At 41.5% G+C, this 23,484-nt stretch overlaps 2 protein-coding genes across 5 annotated transcripts in view; both read right to left on the reverse strand.

Annotated features, from left to right (window-relative positions):
• STAT1 (signal transducer and activator of transcription 1) overlaps nt 1-847 on the reverse strand; it is a 42,363-nt gene extending 41,516 nt beyond the window's left edge. The window contains exons 1-2 of the mRNA XM_015077630.3: nt 710-847; nt 256-407 (exon numbers count right to left, since the gene is read on the reverse strand). The gene's annotated coding sequence lies outside the window, so the exon portion shown is untranslated. The remainder of the gene's footprint in view (nt 1-255; nt 408-709) is intronic.
• A 13,095-nt stretch (nt 848-13,942) lies between these two features.
• Nucleotides 13,943-23,484, reverse strand: part of STAT4 (signal transducer and activator of transcription 4) — a 113,376-nt gene continuing 103,834 nt past the window's right edge. For 2 of the 4 annotated variants that reach the window (XM_027054473.2, XM_053215468.1), the window contains 8 exons: nt 20,734-20,869; nt 19,136-19,185; nt 18,779-18,873; nt 18,352-18,488; nt 17,602-17,793; nt 16,385-16,451; nt 15,925-16,033; nt 13,943-14,240 (listed from right to left, as the gene is read on the reverse strand). In XM_027054473.2, coding sequence (XP_026910274.1) covers nt 14,214-14,240; nt 15,925-16,033; nt 16,385-16,451; nt 17,602-17,793; nt 18,352-18,488; nt 18,779-18,873; nt 19,136-19,185; nt 20,734-20,869 — 813 coding nt within the window. In that variant the 3' untranslated portion in view covers nt 13,943-14,213. The remainder of the gene's footprint in view (nt 14,241-15,924; nt 16,034-16,384; nt 16,452-17,601; nt 17,794-18,351; nt 18,489-18,778; nt 18,874-19,135; nt 19,186-20,733; nt 20,870-23,484) is intronic. The other 2 variants (XM_027054481.2, XM_027054488.2) reach the window with 2 other exon arrangements.

Below are 23,484 nucleotides of genomic sequence, written 5' to 3' on the forward strand. Positions count from 1 at the left end.
GACTTGGGCTCGGGTCTGATCTCACCGTTAGTGAGTTGGAGCCTGCGTCGGGCTCTGTGCTGACAGCTCACAGCCTGAAGCCTGCTTCAGATTCTGTGTTTCCCTCTCCCTCTGATCCTCTCCCACTCCCACTCCCACTAACACTCTGTTAGTCTCTCTCCCAAAAATAAATATTAAAAAAAATTAAACATAGAATCAGAATTAAATTTCCAAAATTATGCACTCATTCATTCGCTTCCATGAACAATTACTGACCTGTCACCTGTGTCCCAGCAAGGGGCTAAGGATCCAACCCAAACAGCAGCTATTCACGTCAGGTGCCAAGACTGTTGGGTTTGCGTGCACAGGATGTGAGCGTCTAACTTAGACAGCTCTCCAAGGATGGCACGCGGCAAATGAAAACTTTTCTGTGAAAAGAAGAAAAGATGACTGTCGTGGAAGGGGGCGGGAAGGAGGAAAAGTGGAGGTAAACGGGGAAATGTAGTGTTTTATGTGGGAAAATTCTATTTCAGAAGACATCTTTACTGCCAGAGCACGACTGCCAGGAACAATCGAGTTGTCACCAAGAACACCTGTGATATTGGGTACGCATTCTTTCCGGGATGACGGATTCACCTGCAAAGCCCGTCCTCTCCGTCCGGCTACCAGGCCCCGACAAGGCGGTCCTGGCATATCACACCCCGGCACCCGGAACCTCATGCCTACTCACTCTGAGCTCTGGGTCGGGCAGCAGTGGGCGGAGGCGCAGCAGTGCTGCCTTTCCCGGGCACCCGGGTCACCTCTACTGGGTCTGGGGTCTAACGGGCGTCGTCCCGGGTCCGGCGGAGCCACTCCGCAGACTCCGTGCAGGAAAACGAAAGTACCAGCTGGGAGAAAAGACTGCACCCGGCGCCCCGCCTTCTTCCGCTTCCGCCAATCACCGAGAGGCTGCTGCAATCCGCCAATCGGACATGGCTGTTCCTCGGGCGGGCTCTCTCCCCTCCGGAGCCGCCGCTCTGCCTGCCCGCGAGGTCCTTCCCTAGTCTTTGAGCCGAGCCCCGCGGTGGGGGTTGGTTGACGTGAAGCTTCCCCTGTGTGTTGCAACTCGGCCGACTGCCGGTAACCTCTAAACATTTTAGAGAACAAGTAAAAGGAAGTCTGTATTTGCAGAGGCGCAAACTTGAACCCAAGACAAAGGACACAGGTGGGGACGTTGTCTATCTAGAAGCAAAGTTTAGCAGCTGACCTGCGTGTTGTTGAACCCAGGGGGGCGCTTTTTCTGTCCTCACCTTACTGGACCACTCAGAAACAGGTGGCGCCTCCATTTCTCAGCATTTCCTCCATGGCCATGCAACGACATCCTGCTTGTTTCTTCCCACCTCTCAGGCACACTTCTTCATCTCTGCTTCACTCCACTGCCAAACCGTTCAGTGTTAAATGTTGTCAGGGTCCAGATGTTGGTTAGCTTTACCTACATTTCTCACAGTCAGTGATGATCTCACCCACAACTTCAATTTCCCTCTAGATGTGAAGGGCTTCTACATGTGGATTCTGTCCACACCTCTCCTGTAAGTTTCACGCATGTGTATAGTCTTCCCTGGACTTAACACATGGATGTCTGGTAAACTGTGCAAACTAGTTCTATTCAGAACCAACTCATCATCTTTCTCTTCAAAACTGCCACCCCCCCCCCTTTTTTTTTTTTACCTAGAGTTAGCATGTGTCAGAGAGCTAGGAGTCATCTTTGATATTGCCTTCTTCTAGGAGTCATCTTTGATATTGACCCACCACATCTGGTCCTCGAGCCTTGCTGATTCTTCCTGTTAAACATTCCTCAAGTCTCATCGACTTCTTTACAACTCTTATACCATCTGCACTTTTTTCTCATTTGGATTATTGCGGTAGATTCCCAAATGGCTGCTTCACTTAAGCTCTTAATTCCACCCTTTTTTAAAAGTTCATTTTTTTTTAGTAATCTCTATACCCAACCTGGGGCTTGAACTCACGACACTGAGATCAAGAGTCACATGCCCTACCACCTGAGCCAGCCAGGCACCCTGCTCTTAATTCCCTTTTAACCCATTCTTCTAGAACAGTTTGAGTGATTTTCTTTTGGATTTCAAAGCAGAGCATGTGTGCCAACTTAAAAATCCCATGATGACTTCTTTTTAACGTCTATTTATTTTGAGAAGGAGAAAGTGCATACGTGCATGTGTGCCTGCACCTATGAGGTGGAGGGAGGAGCAGAGGGAGAGGGAGAGGGAGAAAGAATCTTAAGCAGGTTCCACACCCAGCGCAGAGCCCAGTGCAGGGCTCAATCTCATGAACCATGAGACTATGACCTGAGCCAAAATCAAGAGCCAGACGATGAACCCACTGAGCGACCCAGGTACCCCTTATAAATTCAAAATTCTTAATAGAGCGTACAAAGCCCTGGTTCCACTATCACTTTCTCTAACCCCATCTTGTGCCACTCTTTCCTTTCCATACTTCAGCATTTTTGTTTTGCAAATATGCCAAGCTCTTTCCCCAAACTCAGGACCTTCTCACCAGCAGTTCTCCATTTGGAAAATTACTTGGGGCAACATCCCCTTCCCCCATCCTCTTTTCTGGCTAACTCATCTTTTATGTCCTAGTTAAAAACTCAGCTTAAATGGCACTCCCCCAGGTAGGCATCCCTGAGTCCAGCCTAGATTAGATCTTGGAAGGTATGCCCATATGATAAATTGACTCCTTGAAGCGGAGGGAACTGGAATAATAAGGCAACTTCAGGTAGGAAAAGGATCTAAATAATTTTCCAGGGATGTGTTTATACATGTGTCTATTATTTTTCTCTTCCCACATCTATATACTTCTTGTCACATATTCACTCACCTGTGATAACAATGTCCCTTGTTACCAAAGTAGCAGCCTTCTGTAAAAAGAGATGCCAGTCCACTGTAAAAAGGCTTTCCCCTCCTACTCACCTGCAGAAGGGCCCAGACCATGTTTGAGTAAATGTGACTCTAGGAAGTCAGCACTTATTATCAAGTTCTGTGGGTGTCTCCTTCCCTGTGCCTTTATCCTCCTTTGTTTTACCATCATTGACCATACTCTGTAGCTCTCATCACTTCAGCACTGGAATGTTACCATAAGTACCAGGTACACCACCTTCTTCCCATCCCTTTCTTCTCCACTATATTTGCCAAATTAAGTTCTCTAAAACTTTAACCACACTGATACCCTTAATCCATGCTCAAAGGCCTTGACGACTCTTACTGCATTTATGATAAACACAAACTTTGTCTACTAGTCTGGATCTTCCACAGAATGTCCTCACTTTTCTTTCCAGTCTTGTCCCCCCCTGTCCCATTTACCCAACTAAACTCTATTTCCTGTCTCCCCCCCCATCCAAGGTTTTAATTTTCCTGTTTCTGTCCCTTTGCCCATACCATTGACGAGTACTGCACAAAGTAAATGGCATGTCCTGCCCCTTAGTCACTTTACTTATGAAATCTTTACCCAACTTTTAAAACTAAGCCAAAATCCTGTATTCTCCTTCTGGAACCACCTCAGCCTGTGCTGATTAATCTTGTCTCTGAAATAACCTGATATATAAGTGTCTCTATTTATGTTGACAATCACCACACACTCCCTATATAATGGTTTTGGAAGTGTCCAAGTCTTATTCCCTCTAAGATTCTAAGTTCCTGGAGGGCAAACTATATGTATTTTGTAAGTGTGATTATTTAATATGCCGACTGATGAAAAAGCAGCCAAATAAACCAAATCAACCAACCAACCAAACAAACAAAAACTAGAGAGTCAGAAATACAAGACCCAAATGTGTGATGGCCCCCTTAGAACAGTCAGTTTAGGAAACTCTATCTCTATATCAACAGTGTCAACTTTGCAAAAGACACAAATCTGGAAAAAAAAAAAAAAAGCTAATACCATGTTCAGTAGATTGCCTTATTTTCATTTTTTTTTTCTTTCCCTTCCCACTCCTTGCCTCAGTTCACTTTGGCCTTGACATGTTGAGTAGTGGAATATAAGCAGATGTGAGGCACACTCCAACCAACCTGAGACTTTGAATGGTCCATGTGATTGACTTGTCCTTATATGCTCCTTCTCTGCTCTAGGAGATGGCAGGCTCAAGCAGCCACTGCTCCTCCGGGTTGAGTCCTAGAAGAAACGCTGCGTGGAGCCCCTTCACCCACCCCCGAACGTACCAGAACTGGTCTAGCCTAACCACATACCCATGAGTAAGACGTGTTTGTTTGTTGTCATTGTTGTAAGCCCCTGAGATTCCCCCTCCCCCCACTGAAATAACTGACTAATTCACAGATGACAGAATCAAAAGTCTAAATTATCTTGGGGTAGAATGTTGCTGTGCTGAAACCAGCTGGATAAAACTTGAAACAGTAAATGCAAAGACCTGTATTTGAGTTAAAAAAAAAAAAGGCAACGAATGACAGGGTACTCTTTGCTGCCAGTGCCCAGCTTCTGAATACCTTTCCATGTTGTATCTGGTAAGTCACAGCAATCAATCAGAAATGGCAGGTAAGATAAAACTTATTATTTGCCATCCCTCAACTGGCATTTATTTAAAGGGCAAAGATGTGAGGAGTCCAGATGCCAGATTTTATTATTTATTATTTTTTTATTTTTAAATGTTTATTTATTTTTGAGATTGAGAGAAAGAGACAAAGCGTGAAGAGGGGACGGGCAGAGAGATAGGAAGACACAGAATCTGAAGTAGGCTCCAGGCTCTGAGCTGTCAGCACAGAGCCCAACACAGGGCTCGAACCCCCAAACCGAGATCATGACCTGAGCCAAAGTGCAACGCTTAACCGACTGAGCCACCCAGGAGCCCCTAGATGCCACATTTTATGATGAGTTATTGAAAGCACTGTAGTAACTCATAAATTCCCATGATGATACAGTGGAAAGATTCTTAGAAACCATCCCAAACCTCCTATTTGAAGCAAATTTATTTTTGGTTGGGGAAGTCATCAAGACAGTATCATTCCTCTTCTTTTTTTTCTAATTTTTTAAAAAGCTTATTTATTTATTTTGAGAGAGAGAGAGAGAGAGAGAGAGAGAGAGAGAGAGAGAGAATGAATGAGCAGGGGAGGGGCCGAGAGACAGGGAGAGAAAAAATCCCAAGCAGATTCTGCACAGAGCTCAATGCAGGCCTCGAAGTCACAGACTGTGAGTCCATGACCTGAGCCAAAACCAAGAGTCAGACATGTAACCAACTGAGTTACCCAGGTGCCCCTATCATTCCTATCCTTCATTCATCCCTTCTTGTATTTCCAGTCGCTCAGTTCTATTTATTTAATTATATCTACAATAACTAGTAATATAAAAATACAGTGCAGCCTACAAACCAAGGCAAAAAGATATTATCAGTTATATAATTCTCATTAGAATTAATTAGGAAGGATGTTTTGGTAGATTGTTTTCAATAATGGCCACATGATCCTCTTCCTCTTATGCACTCATTTGCAATGTGACTCTGTAGCTGCTTCCACCAAGAGGCAGGGATGATTCTCCCACCCCTCATATCTGGGCTGACTTGTGACTTGCTTTGACCAATATTGCACAGCAGATGTGACATTGTGCCATTCTGAGCCTGGGCCTCTGGGGCCTCACAATACTCCATTCCACAAACCCTGCCCTGCCTCCAAGGCAAGTCAGCTTAGCCTGCTGCAGCACAAAAGCCCACGCAGAGCACCACTGAGTCTGCAGCTGTCAGGGCTTAGGCCTCAGGCAAGTGAGACAGCAAGATCAGAGATTTGACCCAGATGAGCAGAACTGCCCAGTCTACCAAAGACTCACAGGCAATGATAAATGGTTGTTGTTTTATTCCCCTCTGAGTTTTGGGGATAGTTTGGTTTGTTATGTAGCAGTAGATCATGGATACAGATCTTATGGGGGAAAGCAAAGCATCCTACTACCGAATTAGAAAGTGGAATTTCTCAGGTGGTGCAAGACCATTGTCCTGCAATGAAAAACTTACTCCTTCTGTGTTTTGTCTTTATGGTCTTGGCCTGTCTCAAAATGGCAGCTATAAATCTGATGAAAAAAATCTATAGTACCATATTGCATTTTAGGCATATTTTTCCAATGTTGTAGTAATGTTGGTAACTGAGATATCTAATTGTAGGAATTACACTTCATTAGTAGGAATTACACTGCATCGGTATAAGCCATATTTGTTAATCTGTTAATATAACAGGATTAAAATAAAGGATTCTAAACTTTTTTTTAAAGTTTATTTTCAAGACGGGGGGAGGGGCAGAGAGAAGGAGACAGAGGATCAGAAGTGGGCTCCACACTGTCAGCTCAGAGACAGATGCAGGGCTCTGTGGGGCTAGAATTCATGAACCATGGATCATGACCTGAGCTGAAATCAGATACTTAATGGGCTGAACCACCCGGGTGCCCTCAAAATAAAAGATTTCTAAAATTCCCAGTAATTCTCTGGATTTTTGATACTCATATGCTAGAATATGAAAGTTATGCTTTCAAAGATTATTTAGTTACATTGGAAAATACCCACGTATAAAATTAAATTAAAATGCAGTATAGAGGGACGCCTGGGTGGCTAGTCGGTTGGGTGTCCGACCTAGGCTCGGGTCATGATCTCACCGTTCAGAGTTAGATCCCTCCATTGGCTCTGTACTGACAGCTCAGAGCCTGGATGGAGCCTTTTTCGGATTCTGTGTCTCCCTCTCTGTCTCCGCTCCGCCCCCACTCGTGCTCTATCTCTCTCTCAAAAATAAACATAAAAAAAAAATTTTTTTAATGCAGGATAGAAAACATAGAAGGTATTATCCTATTGCTATAAGAACATATAGAAATGTAAACACATGGAAATAGAAAGGGAAAAAAGAGAGAAGGAAGGAGGGAAAATATTTGAAAGTGTTTAAGTTTCTGGGTGGTGGGTTACTATACAATTTTTTCTTTTTTTCCCCCTACAAATGTCTATAGTGAGCATTCATCATGCAAACACCGTCGTGAACAGCTTTTGAAGTCCTGTGCTTTCTGGAGAGCAGCCCATGCCTGCCCAGGATGCGGTACACTGGGAGGTGCAGGTAGTCCGGCTCTTTGAAATGTTTCCAAAACAGCCGGCCTGGCGCGCGGCGGGAGGGACTCGGCTGCTCAGAAGAGCCGCCCCACGTGCTTTCGGGGAAACGGCCCGGGAGCGAGAAGGAGCAGAATTGGGAGGAAACCGAAAAGCGAAAGTCTAGAGACGCAGGGAGTAGTGCGCAGGCGCGGCCCGGGGTTTTCCCACAGTCTGGTCGCCTGGTCAGCGGTTCCTTCCCACAGCCTCCCGGAGGAAGGAGGCGGGATCCGCACGCTAGTGCCAGCACCAGCCCTGCCACTTGCCCTACGCCATTCCGGTCGGCAAAGTCCTTACAGTAGTGGTCCTGGACCAGATGAAAGGCCGAGGCGGCGGGGGGGTTGGGGGGGGGGTGCCCGTTAACTTGGGAAGGAAGGAGGGGAATGTTTTCTAACTCCTGAAGGTGCTGGAAACCTTATTCTTCCCACTTGCATCTTTTCATTCTTCCCACTTGCATCTTTTCATTCTTCCCTTGGCCTGGAGACGACCCGTTTTCCTCCCTGTCTTCTTTCTACACAGTCTGCACGCGTGCTAACTCAGACCCTGTTTTCCAAGCTCTGACCTTCACCCAGCTGGTGTGAAGGTGAAGTTGAAGGGCTGGCTGGCTCTTCAGGTGTCCCTTTGCAGTTATCTGCAAAAGGGGCTTTTCTTTTTCTCCTGGGATTTTCTTGCACCCCCCTCCCCCACCCGCCCTTTCCCTTATGGTGATTATACCAGAAGGAGTGGGGGAGAAGTATAATGGAAAAGCTCCAGCACCAGCACCAGCACCAGCAAAGAGCCATAACTACGTAGGGTGATATAGGGACCAACCCAGGACCTCCAGTGTGTGAGGGGATCCATCTTACCATACCATAGACTCCAGTCTCATGGGAGAGTGAGCACCGGTCCCCATGGGGACCAGTAAGTGTTCCTTACATAATTCCCACAACACGAATGAATGTTTATCTTCCCGTTAGAAGGACAGGACAGGCTGGGAGCCTGGGTGGCTCAGTGGGTTAGTGACCGACTCCAGCTCAGGTCATGATCTCCCCATTCTTGAGTTCAAGCCCCACATTGGGCTCTGTGCTGACAGCTCAGAGCCTGGAGCCTGCTTCAGATTCTGCGTCTCCCTCTCTCTCTACCCCTACCCTGCTGGCCGTCTGTATTTTTCTCTCTCTTAGAAATAAACATTAACAAAAAATTAAAAAAAAAAAAAAAAAAAGGACAGGGCAGGCTGTACAATTTGCAGGACCCAACAGTAGGGCATTAAATCAAGCATGGAGCCCTTAGAGTGCTGGCCCTGTGCAACTGCTCAGGTTGCACCACCACGAAGCTCCTAGTCCAGGAATTGAAGCTGAGTTTTTCTGTAGAAACCTTGTTATATATTTACTTGAAACAAATGAAAACTTCAGTATAATGAAGAAACAAAAATAATACCACCACTCTTTCCTATAGCACTTGTAATAAAATCCATAAAATCCACAGCCTTCAGCTTTCCCTCCAGACTCCTACATGATCTGGTCTTAACCCTCTCTCCTACCCATGTTGCCCCAGTCACTCCATGTCTCCCCATGCTCTACTCCTTGTGGCCTCCCTCTTTTCCTCAAGCACTCAAGATTTTATCAGCAGGGGTCTTATTTAGGCACTGTTCTTTTAGGATGCTGTGTTCCTGGCTGTGTCTATGAACTTGCTCCTTCTCATTCTTTAGGTCTCAGATCAAATATCTCCCCAGAGAGACCTTCATTGACCACTTCTTCCAGTTACTCTAGTCTTCATAGCACTTATTAAATCTCTCATTTATTACTTGTCTGTTTTCATCTCTCCTCACAACAGGAGGGACTTTGTACTGTGACAGTCTGCCTCCTCCCAGGTTCCGTGGAAGAATTAAGCCTAATGCTCTGAGGCATCTGTGTATGAACTACTGTCTCTCCTATATACCTCAAATGGCACTGCGTACCATCCTTGGGTCAACTGGGAAAATAGTCAAGCTAATAACTTACTGTGTCTTATGGTTCAGATGGGAAACTCTAGTTGAGAAAGGCAGTCCCTGATACACAATCTCAGTATTTTTATAATATACATTTTTTAACGAGTGCATAATACCATCAACCAACACTGGAATCAGGAATCACAGGTTAATTCAACCATTCAGATCTCAACACTGGCTCTAGACTTCTTGAGCTAGAATTGAGGGGAGGAGAATAAAGGACATGTGTACTCTTAAAAACTCCCCAAAGGATTTTAATGAGAGCACCACTGTTCTACATCCTTATCAACCTCTTCCTCATCTCCACCCTGTCTAGACAGCCTCTAGGGTTCTTCCCATTGACAGCAGTCTGTGAGACATCTAACTGGATGACTGTCAAGCCTAATGTAAGAGTGTTGTGTAGGGCTTTCCCCAGGAGTAGTAAAGGCAATGAATTTAATGAAGGCAGAGTTAAGGGGAAATTTCAAGAGCACTTGGTTCATCTATGGATGAACAGAAGTCTGGGATGTTAGGAATGTACGTATAAGGTTTCTAAATTAAAGAGAAGTTAGAATAAGCAGATAATCAGACAATTTCATCCAGAGCATTTCTACAGAGTTTGGAAGTTATGAGTGAGGTGAAGTAGAGGGAAGCAATGGCAAGCATGTTTTGGTTACTAAATTTGAAGTATAATATTAGTGACTATCCCATAATTTTAGAATTTGGAAGGTTGTATGGAGAATTCTAGCTTAGTCTTGCAGGCAGGTCAAGGAGCAATATAAAGAAAGGAACTAATTACTGTCTTCTATGTGTTCAAATATTAAATCATTAACAAGTATTTATTAAGAGGCAGAGACTGCACTAGATTTTAGGGATATAACTGTTAACAAAACCTTCTTGGTCCCTGTCCATAGAGAGTTTGCTTAGAGTCTAATGAAGAGGACAGCTAATATGCCTTTACAACAAGGTTGATAGGAACGGTGCTGGGGGATCTGGAAGCATGATGTGACCTGGGTCATTCACATGTGCACATGGGGAGTGTGGGGGCAGAAGGCTTTCTAGAATCCTCAGGATGTATGAACATTATCCAGGTAGCAAGGTGGATAAGGTGGGGTTGGAGACTTGAGAAGATGCAGTGGAGGGAGGCAGGAGAGCACCTGGGCCATCAAAGAAATGGAGAGTAGCACAGTCTTGTGCGTGTATGTTTTGGAGAATGAGAAGCCATTGTTGGGGGAGGTGATGAGAGAGGAGTTGAAGACTAAGAAGAGACTAAATAATATATGACTTTGGAAAGATCCCTTGAGAATTATGGTCATCATCCCAGAGTTGGGATTCTTAAATTTTTGTGCCACGGGCCCCTTCAGCAGTCTGATGAAGCCTATGAACTCCTGCAAAGAGTAATATTTTTAGTTGAATAAAAGAAAATACATGAGGTTAAATGGAAAAGCAACCACAGTGAGATGCAGATATCAAAATATTAAAACCAACCTTGTGATATAGTGATACAAGTGCCTCTTTGTTAATGGCATTAAATAGGCTCTAGCAGTGGGTCTGATGACATTTTCAAAATTGTGCTTAGCATAAGAAATATTTCGAGATAATTGTAACAACTCTAATGTGAGAAAAAGGTGAGGGTTATGGTTTGTTGCCTTTATTCATAATTGAGGGAAATTCTAAGTTTCAGTTAGAAGTCTGTGAAAACTCTTTTGCCATCCAAACTCATGAATACCCCAGGTAAGAACTGCCAATCCAGAGCACCAGAAACCATTTGAAGGTTATAAACAGAGGGTAAAATGATCTATTTTTTTTGAGTAGGCTTCACACACCCAGCGTGGAGCCCAATGTGGGGTTTGAACTCACGACCCTGAGATCAAGACCTGAGCTGAGATCAAGAGTGGGACTGGGCCACCTAGGCACCCCCCTGATTTATTTATTTATTTATTTTTATTTTTATTAAAATTTTTTCAATGTTTATTATTCTTGAGAGAGGGAGAGACAGGGCTGGAGTGGGGGAAGGGGAGAGAGAGAGAGGAGACACAGAATCTGAAGCAGGCTCCAGGCTCTGAGCTATCAGCACAGAACCTAACATGAGGCTTGAACTCACGAGCCATGAGATCATGACCTGAGCCCAAGTAGGACACTTAACCGACTGAACCACCCGGGTGCCCCTCCCTGCCCCCAACCCCCAATTTATTTTAAACAGAGCTGTCTGCCTACATAGGAAGCTGCATGGAGTTGTTTGTTGTATTTAAGGATGTTGCAGAGAATGTCCTTACCCATGTTTTTCTAGCATCCTCTTTGTGAGGACTCTGGTGGAAATGTTCTTACAGTGGTAGTTACACAGCTGTATGGGCTTGTCAGAAAAGGGTGAATTTTATTATATTATACTTCAATAAGCCAGGCTAAAAAATGCAGTCAAATCAATGAATGCTCATGGTCAATTTGAAAAAAAAAAAAAAAAGTATCTGTGAAAAATTGGAGTGTGCACAGAGGCAGTTTGCTAAGTCCAGACTACACTTATCTGCTGTTGGAATATAGCTCTGATTGGTTTGACCTCTACTCTGTTCCTTCTTCTGCAGGGAGTTCTTGGGTCTCCTGAACATGTAAAGAAAAATCCCTTGGGTTTGCCAGAAGCATACTCATTCTTTATGGGTCTCTGGGGGGTCTTCTTTGCCACCTGAAGACTTTGAGGAAATCCACTGACAGCTGCCTTCTCTCAACATTATAGACAAAGGCATTGATATTTGGGACAATTGGTCAAAATGAGTCTACATGAAAAAGAATTTGCAAAGGGTTTAGCAAAATGGACGTCTGTGATTAGTCTGGGATGGGTGAGGGGAGAAGTGAAAATGTGATTCAATATTTAAAAAATAAATCTACACTTTGTTTCATTAAATGCTACTTATTTGCTGCCGCCAGCGCCAGTTGTGAAAAAAACTTTTTTTGAGGGAGGATTTGTTGGAAGTGTGGTCTAAATTCCCTTCCCATTCATTGCATTTCATCTCATGTGGCACACACCTTGCCCTGAACTAAACAGGGATATCCAGGAATACCCTGCCAAAATCCTGTTACTCTCACAAACATGATTTCTGGAATGCAAGACTCACACTCTTGGGAACTAATTCTATACTGGGATCAAGAGCTTGGTTTTGATTTTCTGAACTGAGAACAGGCACTTGTTGAACTCTTATTCTTACTACATGGCCTCTGTTTCTATTATAGGGAGCAAACTACAGATGTCCTTGTATTATCTACCCTCAAATAACAATGATGGTTGAGATCATACATGAGACCTTGGCATTCTGCTACCAGGCTCTATATTAGGCAGTTTCTAAAAATTTTGCTGAATAAGAGTGCATAATACTATTAATACATTCCAGGGAATGAAAAGCTCCTGAAACCTTTTTTAGCTTCTAAATCCAATTGTTTAAGAGTATTTCTAGGTAGATTTCCTGGAGATTACTTCTTTAAGGTTTATGATGGTTTACTCTAATGTTGCTGCCAATTGATATATTTGAATTTCAGAAAATGGGGCTTATGGAAGAGAGACTGGGAGAATGCACCTCAAGTTAGCCTGATGGTCTTCCATCCAATAGACACCTTGCCCATAAGAGTACTATTCAGGAGCTTGCAAAGGAATAAGGGAACGGGCCTTGGGGCAGGTGCAGAGCTTGCCTCTCAAAGAACAATATAAGATCCAGTTGGGCGCATGTGAGTGGGTATAAAGGATGAAATTGGTAAGATGGACTCTCTTTAAGAGAGAATACAGGTTATATTAAAAATATATATATTTATTTTCTTCTTTGTAACCTTTTCCATTACACATTAGCCTCTCTTTGTGTGGCTTGCCTCAGGGATAAAAGGTGGGCAGAAGAAGTTACAGAGAGATCCTCTAGAGGGAATGGTCATCTCTGATTCTGCAGTCAGACCTCACCTTGAACACCAGCAACAAGATTTTTTGTAGTTGGTCATGGCAGATGTCTTGGTATTGTGACTTCCTCACCTGGTTCAACAACTTCCCTAGGGCTTATAGACATAGAGACCTCTCCAGGTCTTGGGTATTGGGGGATCCTGCATTAGTAACTAAGGGCAGTATCTGGGCAATGTCACCACTAAAGCAAGGCAAAGATCAGAAAAGATCTGCAGCTTATATACTTGTATTAGCATCCAGTAAAACCCCTCCCCTCCCTCATCACCAGAGAAAACTGAAGGGATGGAACTTCTCTTCATCCTAAACCACTTTCCCAGACTCAAGTTGGATTCATGGGACTGGGGACTCAGAGCTGGAAAGGATCATAGGACTCACCTAGTCCAAGCCCTTCTAGAGCCCTTGTTTCATGAGATTTTTACCTCTGTGCCTACTTTCAGTGCAATTTACCTGAGAATACCACCAGAGAATGATACTGAATTCCTTCCCCTAAGGAGAGGTCGTCCCCGGCAGTGGTACCAACAGCTGTAAACCCCAAAGTTGGGACAGTATTGACATGGCAATCACGAGGCTTCATAATTCATTCCAGGACACGCTGTGAATTGCTGCCGTTCGTGTCTCACCGTTCCTTCCATCTGGTATCTATTGCGACGACTCTTACCTGCCAGAACTCAGGACATTAGCTTATTTGGCTTTTCTCTTAGGCCTTCTTGCTGGTTTTTGACTGATGTAGGTGTGACTCTATCATTCTTGACCTATTCTGAAATCTTTTTTTCTTTTTTTTTTTTTAAAGATTTTATTTTTAAGTAATTCTACATCCAATGTGGGGCTCAAACTTACAACCCCAAGATCAAGAGTCACATGCTCTTCCGACTGAGACAGCCAGGTGCCTCTATTCTGAAATCTTAATACTTAATCCTTCTGGAGCCAAAATCATAAGTAACATGTGAGAAAAAAAATCAGAAATGAAACAAATATATACAAACGAGTCTTTTGTTAATGTTATATTAACAGTGGTTTCTTCAAGTGTCTTATCTTGCAAGTTTATCTGAAGCTTTGGTTTTTAGCATTCCAATCAAAACATTCCCAATTGGTGGTGTCATGCCAGTGAAAGGAGAGCTTCAGACTTCAACCATTTCCTGGAAATTGGTCTATACAAAGCTGAAGAAATAAGATATGATTGTTGGCAAAGATCAGTCTTTAAGCTTTTTCATTTGCTTCCTTCTTTTGAGTGTCAAGGGTTTATCCTGTCATTCAGCAGAATATGGAGACTTCATCTAAAATTGGAAAATGAAAATGATTTTTGAGGAAACTATTAGTTTTGCAAATAAGCCATAATTTCTTAGGTAAACAGTCTCTTATCTACTATATACATCATAATATTTCTACCAATTAACTACTAAGTATTCACAAATTTCATCCCACAAAAATGTAATGAGAAAATGCTTGTAAAGTGTAGCAAAAGTTCTCCTATAGCTAAATGATTTAAGACAACTAACACTGAAATAAGCCAGAGGGGACTATGGATTTTCCATCCCTGGAAATCTTCAAGAGAAGGACTAAAACTCACTTGATTTATAACCTGTGTAGAGGAGTAATATTTTCCACCCCAAAATGTGTCTTTTTAGCATGTGGATTATTTTAGGATGATGATGATGATTATTTTTTTAATGTTTCTTTATTTTTGAGAGAGACAGAGACAGAATGCTAGTGGGTTAGGGGCAGAGAGAGAGGGAGACACAGAATCCGAAGCAGGCTCCAGGCTCCGAGCCGTCAGCACAGAGCCCGACGTGGGGCTCGAACTCACAGAGCTATGAGATCATGACCTGAGCTGAAGTCAGACGCTCAACCGACTGAGCCACCCAGGTGCCCCTAGGATGATTATTTTTAAGAAACAAAAGGCTCAGGAAGAAACTTTGACTTGCCGCCTGTCTAAAAGTATTTAGATAGAGGACCTGCTCCAGGAAGGGAGTTATCACCATAGATAACTACAGTATAATATGAACTAGGTATGGTAGACAGGGAGGAATGAACACTTTGTTAAAATTCTGCTCTGTGTCCCATCGTTTCCGTATGGTCCAGCAAACATTTATTTATGAAATATTTACTCTTTTTCATCTTCCTGTGAATTGTCTTCATTCCTTTGAAGTCCGATACTCCTAGCCCCTTTTCCTTGGCTCAGAATGGCATATAAGCCTCAAGTGTCTGACTGTGAGCCTTCAAATTCTAATGGCCTCTCTCTTAGTACTTCATTTAGTTAGTAATTATTTGGCTTTCTCCTATTCATCCGTTTCATGTCAATTTAATTCTTAGATTAGCCAAATGAATCTTGATGAGTAAAGTAAAAATTTTTCTCCCAACACCAGATAGAAATCTCTTGGGGCTCAGGGTCTCTCCAAGATTCTATTATTCTAGTATGTTCATCCGTATGTAAATTGGGGGTTTGAATCACCTGATGGTATTGAGGAACAATAATAGATAAAATGCATCCTAAATCACATTTCGCATTTAAGATTGTGACTCACTTCTCAGGAGGGTATTATTATGCTGCTGTTGATTGTAATTCATATACTACTTGAAGACTAATGTAAGTGACAATTAATCAAGAAGAATTGGAATTTGTGACGCTTGAACTAAAATAAATATTGACCAGTGGCCAATGGTGAAAGTAGAGACAAAGAGAACACGAGTGAGGCACAGGAATACTTCACCCTTTAGTGGCTTTTGATGGAAAGAACATAAAGCAGTTCAAATGAGGGAAGGTGTCTGCTTTCAATGCCCATAATGTCAGTGACCCACAGCAACATACAGACACATCCAGTGTTATGCACATGGAATTGTTCCAACAAATGTGTTTTCTCACTTCTCAGGCAGAACTTGAGCCCTTTTGAGTAACAGGTACCACACATTTGCTTCATTAGGAGTGCCCCTGACCAGCAATGGAAAAGAAAGGGAACATACTGCAGTTTCAATTGTTGTGGGACTCAGGTTTTCTCTCAGCACTGCATATACACTTGGAGACATGGGAAGAAGATCTGTTGGAGAATGTGGCTCAGTTGAATCACTTCGGCTTAAAGAGATAACAAAGTACATATTGAAAAGGATTAAATGGAACTCATTTCTAGGGCTTCATCTATTTGTGACATGGAGATGCCTAATTCATTGTTTGAAATGAGAGCACTCAGCCTATTATGGAATATACAGCATATAGAAGGGCAACTTTATAATTCCAGTTATGGTAGACTATGGAGCATTCTGAAGAGTCGCTTTATGTATTAAAGAAAATGGGACATTGAGCATTGAAATGCTTTATTGTCAGGTATATGTACTCTGCTCTATCCTTCAATTTCCTGTAGAAAACCTTATTTTTTAAAAAATAAATTCAGTAATAGATATTTTACATGTGGCTAAGGTTACTTACATTGTTGAAATGGGGATAAACACAGATGGAACATAACCTTTGTCCCCCCTTTCTGTTGGTCTTGAGACTAGAAAAGAAAGGCAGGATAAAATGTTACCAATATTACTGATAAAATTATTAAAGAGTCTAGAAAAATATAAGTAATGTTAAAAAGAAGAGAGATAATATGATTGTTTAGCGATTCACAAAAATTTTTAGCTGAATAGATGAAACAGTATTTTAGAGAACCTGAAATGTGCCAGAAGAGAAAAACAAATCTCTTGACAGGCCTAATCTGACTTTGCATATTACTGTCTCCAAAACGCATGGGAAAAATTGAGAGTGAGCTATATTACCTATCTTCTATCTTCTATGTTATGTTTAAGTTTGATTGTAAAGACTGATTTATTTGTGTGCTGGAGGGATTTAAGGTAACTCTAGGGCAGCAGCAAGTCACCATCTGGGAGTTAACGACTGCAGGATATTTCACAAGATGGTGCTCGTAGATTTAGTGGCTATCCATGAACATTGTAATGGATCATATACGCTTTTATTAGAGACACAGAATGGTGAACTTACATTACAGTTACATGGCTAATTTTATTTATGTCCTGTCATGTATTTAACAAATATTTACCAATTACTTATTTTGATCAGGTGTTATTTAAGCCCCTTTGCAACCAGGAAAGGCAGGCATGTCAAGACTTGTTATTGGTAGGCCAGCAGTAGTGGGGAATGAAGCACAGACCCCTTTGTCCCCTCCCTGCCAAATAACCATACAATCTGAGTTGTGCGATGATAGTAGGTAAAAAATATAAAGCTTGTAAACCCCAGGCTTCTTTTGCAGAAAACAAACTCGCCTAACTTGTGACAGCTTTCTAATCATTACTTCCTCATTATTTTTCTTCTCCCAAAGTCATAGAGGTGAAGTCAGCACCACTTCTATTTTAGGAAGGAGAAAACTCAAACTCTACAAGTGGCTGTAAGAGGCCACCATGCCATGGTTAAGTCCTGTCACAACTATTGATTACTAACTACTCTGCTGGAGTTGGACAGCCCCAGCCATCCCTCCTCAGAAACTGACACACTACTTCATTTCTAAGGCTTTGACCTCCATGTACCCCCTAGGTCTTACGATGATCAAAGTAAACATAAAAAGAGGAACTTTGTTTACTTTACTCCAGTATGAGGTCATTTTCCAAAATCTGGACAAAACAAGCAAACCGAAAGAAACTAACCTTCGCACGGCTGGGAGCTGTAGTGTTTACCGAAGGCTTTGTCTTTGGGAATGTCAGGATAAAGGAACTTCAGAGGGTTTTCAGGAATGTTTTCAGCCATAATAACCTTGTAGTCTCGAAGGATGTCAGCAAATGGCAGAGCAGACAACCGGCCTTTATTGTAGGGTTCTACAGAGTGGAATCTCACTTCTCCTGGAAAAACAGAAAGGGTGAGGGGCCTCTGGGTGGCTCAGTTGGTTAAGCATCCAGCTCTTGGTTTGGGCCCAGGTCATGATCTCATGGTTCGTGAGATCAAGTCCCACGTCATGCTCTATGCTGACAGTGTGAAACCTGCTTGGGATTCTCACATGCTGCTTCTCTTTCGCCCCTCCCCCATTCTCCCTCTCTCTCTTTCAAAATAAATAAATAAACTTAAAAAAAAAGGGTGGATGAGGGGAGGAATATTCAGGCTTCTGCAGGGCATTCTTTGTGGGCATTCTTCCTACCCACGTAATCTTTATGTCACTGGCTATAAAACAATGCTAGCCCTTTTCTGCAGTGTGGATGGTACATATGGCCATGTGATAGAGGACACCCACATAGGCTGTGAAAAATTCACGGTTCTCTCTTCTGGGACAACTGTAACAACTAATATTCAAGCTCACCGAACACATGAAAAACAGAACACGCACTACACACTTCTGAAAACTGAAACACCAATAGTCAAAGTCAATACTAACTTCACATGAATAAACAAAAGTAAGCATGTACCATTTTCAGAATGGTCTACCCAGGTGAAAGTTATTCCTCCAAGGTGGCTTTCACTGAATCTTAACAAAAAGGTTCCAGGCATTTTATCCTTTAGCAAGAGTCGTTCCTTCTCTTTGCTAACAAAGCCCATGACATACCTAAAAATAGAACAATGCATAGTTTTATCTGATCAAACACTATGATTTATTACACTTGCATTTATTTCATCCACAAAGAACAGATTTGTACTGAGTGTAATAAAAGTCAATGGAATAGTCTTCTAAGATTAGATATCAGTACTCTGTGAAGAATGTAGGAAACCGAACCATTCCCACCACCCCCCCGACACTAAACATGTTTAAAAAGAAAAGAAAAAGAAGGGAAAAAAACAACAGCATAAAAATAAGAACCTAATGAACTCTTATGGAAAATGGAACCTGTAACTCACCCATCGATCCAAAGAGGAAGAATGTGTTTCTTAATTAGATCTAATATTGCTTCAAGCCATGTCCAGAAGGTAAATGATTTACCAGGTAAGTGTTCCTAGTGGAATAAAAAAACATGTTAGGACAATGATTATTTCAATAGTAATAATCGAATATTATTTCAAATACTATTTCAATAGTAATTGATATAATAATTCAAGTTTCATTTTTCAATGAAATATTTCCTCTAAGTCAGACAATAGAGTTAAAAAAATAACTGCATCCAGGAAACCCTTAAAACCCCAATAATACTATGGAGGCTTAAAAAGAAGCACTACTAAAAAATGATCTAAATGATATTCTTGTTCCCCTGTTTGTACCTTGCAGAACTTGGCCCAGGTGAGATGACCATCATTGTAGCTAGACTGGACTAAAATGAAAGAAAAGAATGAGATTTTTATTGAACAATTAAACTCTTCAATATGGTGCTCAATTTAGATTTTGCCCAGCCCCTTTCAAGAATTTCTTAAGCACCTGCTATGGGTTTACAGTGTGCTTAATACTAGGAACAGTAAAGGTGTAAGATATGAAATTTATCATCTAAGAAAAATTCTTTTTAGTGGAGGAGCTAAGATAGTTTTAGGAAGAGGGTGAGTTTTTAGGACCAGGTCCCCAGTGAATGAATAGGATATAAGTTATCACAGGAGGATGAATAAACCACTCTAGTAGTAAGAATAATGCAGGATGAGGCATAGTGGACATGAACATGGCTTAGGTAGGAGACAGTAAGAGCTGCCTAATGTTGGTAAATAAACATAAATTTATGTAAATTAGATATAGTCAGATTACCAGGAGTCCTGATTATTGCCATGAAAAGAATGAACTAGAGATCCATTAGGCAATAAGGAGCCTTTGACTACTCTGATCCAGGGAAATGAAAGGATACACAAGTTTCTATCTACATTTTTAAGGAAATTATAACCCACAAGGATAATTTGATAATAATCTGAAAGGGTATGGCCACTATCTGTACTATATATTTAAAAACTTTATTCAATCAACAAATATTTACTGAATGCCTACTATTGAGTTCATAAACTAAAGTTCAAAAAGCATATTTACATTAACTAAATTTTTCAATATTCCCCAAAGGTCTGATTTATTTATTAATTATTTTTTTTCAATAGGTCTGATTTATTTAAATACCTATTGATCACATAGTAGGTACAAGTGGCAACCCAGCATCACTTGCCAAATTACACACGATTTCACTGCTGTTGCTCAAATCCATCTTCGGCCCTACTTTAACTAGAAATGCATACAAATCCAATGCTAAATGTGTTCACCCAGACTTGTCAAAATGTAGATATCTTTTGAAATTCTTTTAGAAAAATCTTACACTATAGTCACTATATGAAGTACCAATGACTATTTTGCAAGTTTAAAAAATACTAGTCAAAACTGAAATTTTCTTGATACGGAGGATTAAGTATTGCATGGGTGGCTTTGAATTTCTAGTAAATTCCCTGGTCCTGGAATCAGCTATTGTCCAGTTGTTAATGACCATTGTGATATTGACATGAAGGATCAAGGCACCATCAAGGCTTCACATCACACTCAGTGGAAATGGCACAGAAACACCCTGAAGACTGGAGAGTGGAATGGAAAGGAAGGGGCTTTGGACCTGGACAGACCTGGCCCGTGTCTTGGCTCTGCTGTGTACTAGCCACGCAGCCGTGGCAAGTCACTTAACGTCTGAAACTAAGTACCCTCATCTATAAAATGTAGAAAACAATGAGATACCCTTTCTGAGGAAAGAAAACATAACATTTAGCTCTGTGCCTCACAATATGGTAGACAGTCAATAAATTATGACTATCATTATTATTATTATCGGTAGTAGTAATATCACCTTGTTCTTTAAAATACTTGAGTACCCAAAACAGAGGCCAAGTCTTCTACATCTACCAGCTCTCACCTGTAAGCTTCTCTGCCAACATATTGAGTTGATCTGAGTTAAGGCCACGACCTACGTATGATGAAAACTGCCAGCTCATCACTTCCAGGAGTTGACTCAAAGTGGCAGATGGAGGATTATTAAAAAAAACCAAGTTCTGAAATAGAGTTTTTAATGATGATTATATTCATTAATTACATTGAGCACACTATAATTCAATATATAAAGTTCCTGTTTTAAACTCTTTATGCCAATCTAAGTTAATACAGAATATTGTCTCATCTCTCTTGTGCCTTTCATTTTTACTTCTTTAGTTTCTTAAAGTTGGGGTATCTTTTGAACTGCTTTTTTTTAAAGGATTTATTTTATTTTTAGAGAGAGAGAGCATTAATGGGGGAGAGGGGCAGAGAGAGAGAGAAAGAGAGAGAGAATCCTAAGCAGGCTCCATGCTCAGCACAGAGCCAGATGCAGGACTCAATCCCACGACCCTGGGATCAGGAATTGAACTGACATCAAGAGTCAGGGGCTTAACCGACAGAGCCATCCAGGTGCACTTCTGTTGTGCTTTTTAATTGAACTGATTTTGTCTTTTCCTAAAGAGTTCCTTAATCTTTGAGTCCAATAACATATATGGCTCCATCTATCCTTGAAAGAATAATTGGGCATCTTTTAAATTTCCATAGACTATGGGCTATCAATTAACTGATATAAGTACTTAACATTGTCCAACAAATCATCGGACAAATACTCTTTTCTGAACTAATAATCTTAAACAAAACCTATATCAAGTTATTAGTTTATCACGGGTTGGTACAAGTTACACCTTGAACAAACAAAGCATCCCACAGCACAAAAATGGTTAAGTCTCAGGCTAAAGAAGGTGACCCTACAATATGAATTCATAATTCACCTGAGTCCTGTTTTATGGATAATAAAGTAGTCTTTTCTTTTGATCTGGACAGCAGCATCTTCTGTGTGATTAACTGCAAACAAGATTGCTTGTACCAGGAACTGGGTCAACATTAATGAGAGAGGAGACTTTATCTCAGAGTACTGGGAAGCAGAAGGTATGAAAGCCAAAAAAGATGTCCTAAGGAGAGTAGCAGGGCAAGAATTAACTAACCTAGTGCAGTGCAGGGAGAAGGCCTTTGGTGAGCGGGAACTAAGCTGGGCAGCAAGAAAAAGAATCAATCCAAGAGATTTCAGAAAATGGGACTGAAAGAAGACACAGCACCCAACACCAACAAAGAGTGGGAGATAGGAAGGGGAGGAATGGAGAGAGAGAGTTTCTGGAAAGACAGTTTCCCCTGAACCAGAAAATTGTGTCTGGATGAATGACCAAAAAGCATAGAATATAATCAAGGTATAGGAGCTTGGGTTTTGAAGCAGAATAGAATAAAGAAGAGAACCAGAGTTCATTGTTATGCTGAACTCTGTAAGTAGGCTGTGCATCCAAGTTTTAGGAGCTATATATGATCTGCATCTCCAGATTCCTCATCCAGGAGCAGAGTAGAATCTGGGATGGTCAGTATGACAACTTTGGTGGCTTTCTTACAGAAGAAGGATGCTGAGGAAATCTTAGTGCAACAGTACTGTGCCAAGGACAAAGAAATGACCCATCTTCCCTCCTACATCCTGGAGTTGAATGAAAAGCTCTGAATATGTGTAGCTCACAGTGGGAAATGGCATTTATTTCCAGGGGTGTAGGCTCTTCTTGGCTTTAAAGACCGGGTGGCTTCTCTAATGAGTCCTGTTCTCACTATTATCCTGAGAGGAAGCGAGGTACCATGTACCCTGTGCAGCTTCCTCTCTACAGTTTATCTGTTTCCTCTCTACAGTTAATCTGTTTCAGATGCCAGGGCACCGGAGGATGAGAAAGAATAAGGCTGAGTCATTTTCCATGTTGTTTCCTTATTAGGCCCACTTTTAAAAAAGAGAAAGAACACTTAGAGCCAACTCATTATGTCTGTTCTTGTTGCTAGAACCCAAGGTAAAAAAAATTCTTCCCTTAAGAGTGAATACTTGCTTTGAATTAGGAAGAAATGTTATTTACATTTGACCTATTTTCTCTAGCCCTTGGTGGTTTCCAGGACAACAACACTGAGGTTTTGTAAGATGGAGCAAAGGGAAGGGCTGACTCATCTTTTTTGCCACTCCCTTCGCTGGTTGTCTTATAAGAAGAGCATCTGTTTTGGGCTTGCTTTGTAACTTAGGGCCACTTTTTGATCTATTTCTCAAATAACCACCAGGTGGCATTAAAACCCAACTTGAGCCTAGAATGGATTAAATCTATAATCAACCTGAAAATATTTATAATCAGAGGGTAGGTTAGGCAAGATTGGTTAATGTTCTAGTCACTTATTTGGAAGCCAATTTTTTACCTTTGTAGAAAAGTCTCTTTGGAGGTGTGGCCCAAAGTAAGGAGGTAAACACAGCAGTCAGATACTAAATTCTAGACCAAGAAGTCTCCCCAAGCCCAATTAACAGAGCCACAGGATGGGCTTAGAAGTCTCCGTGATGCACATAGTTGGAAGGTGACCAGACCCTCAGAAGAACAAATACCTGTCTGTCAGTTTTGCTAGTTGGAACCCTCCCAGCGTCCAAGCCCATCAGAATATATTGCTTTAAATATAACATGAGAGAGGATTCATACAACTAAATATATTGGAGTTCTGGAATAAAATAACCCAAAAAGTCATGCCAAATTTCATATATATAGATATATGGATACATATTCAAAATTCATATCTATATATCTATATCTATATATAT

Source organism: Acinonyx jubatus, chromosome C1 (assembly GCF_027475565.1).
Source record: "Acinonyx jubatus isolate Ajub_Pintada_27869175 chromosome C1, VMU_Ajub_asm_v1.0, whole genome shotgun sequence".
NCBI lineage: Eukaryota > Metazoa > Chordata > Mammalia > Carnivora > Felidae > Acinonyx > Acinonyx jubatus.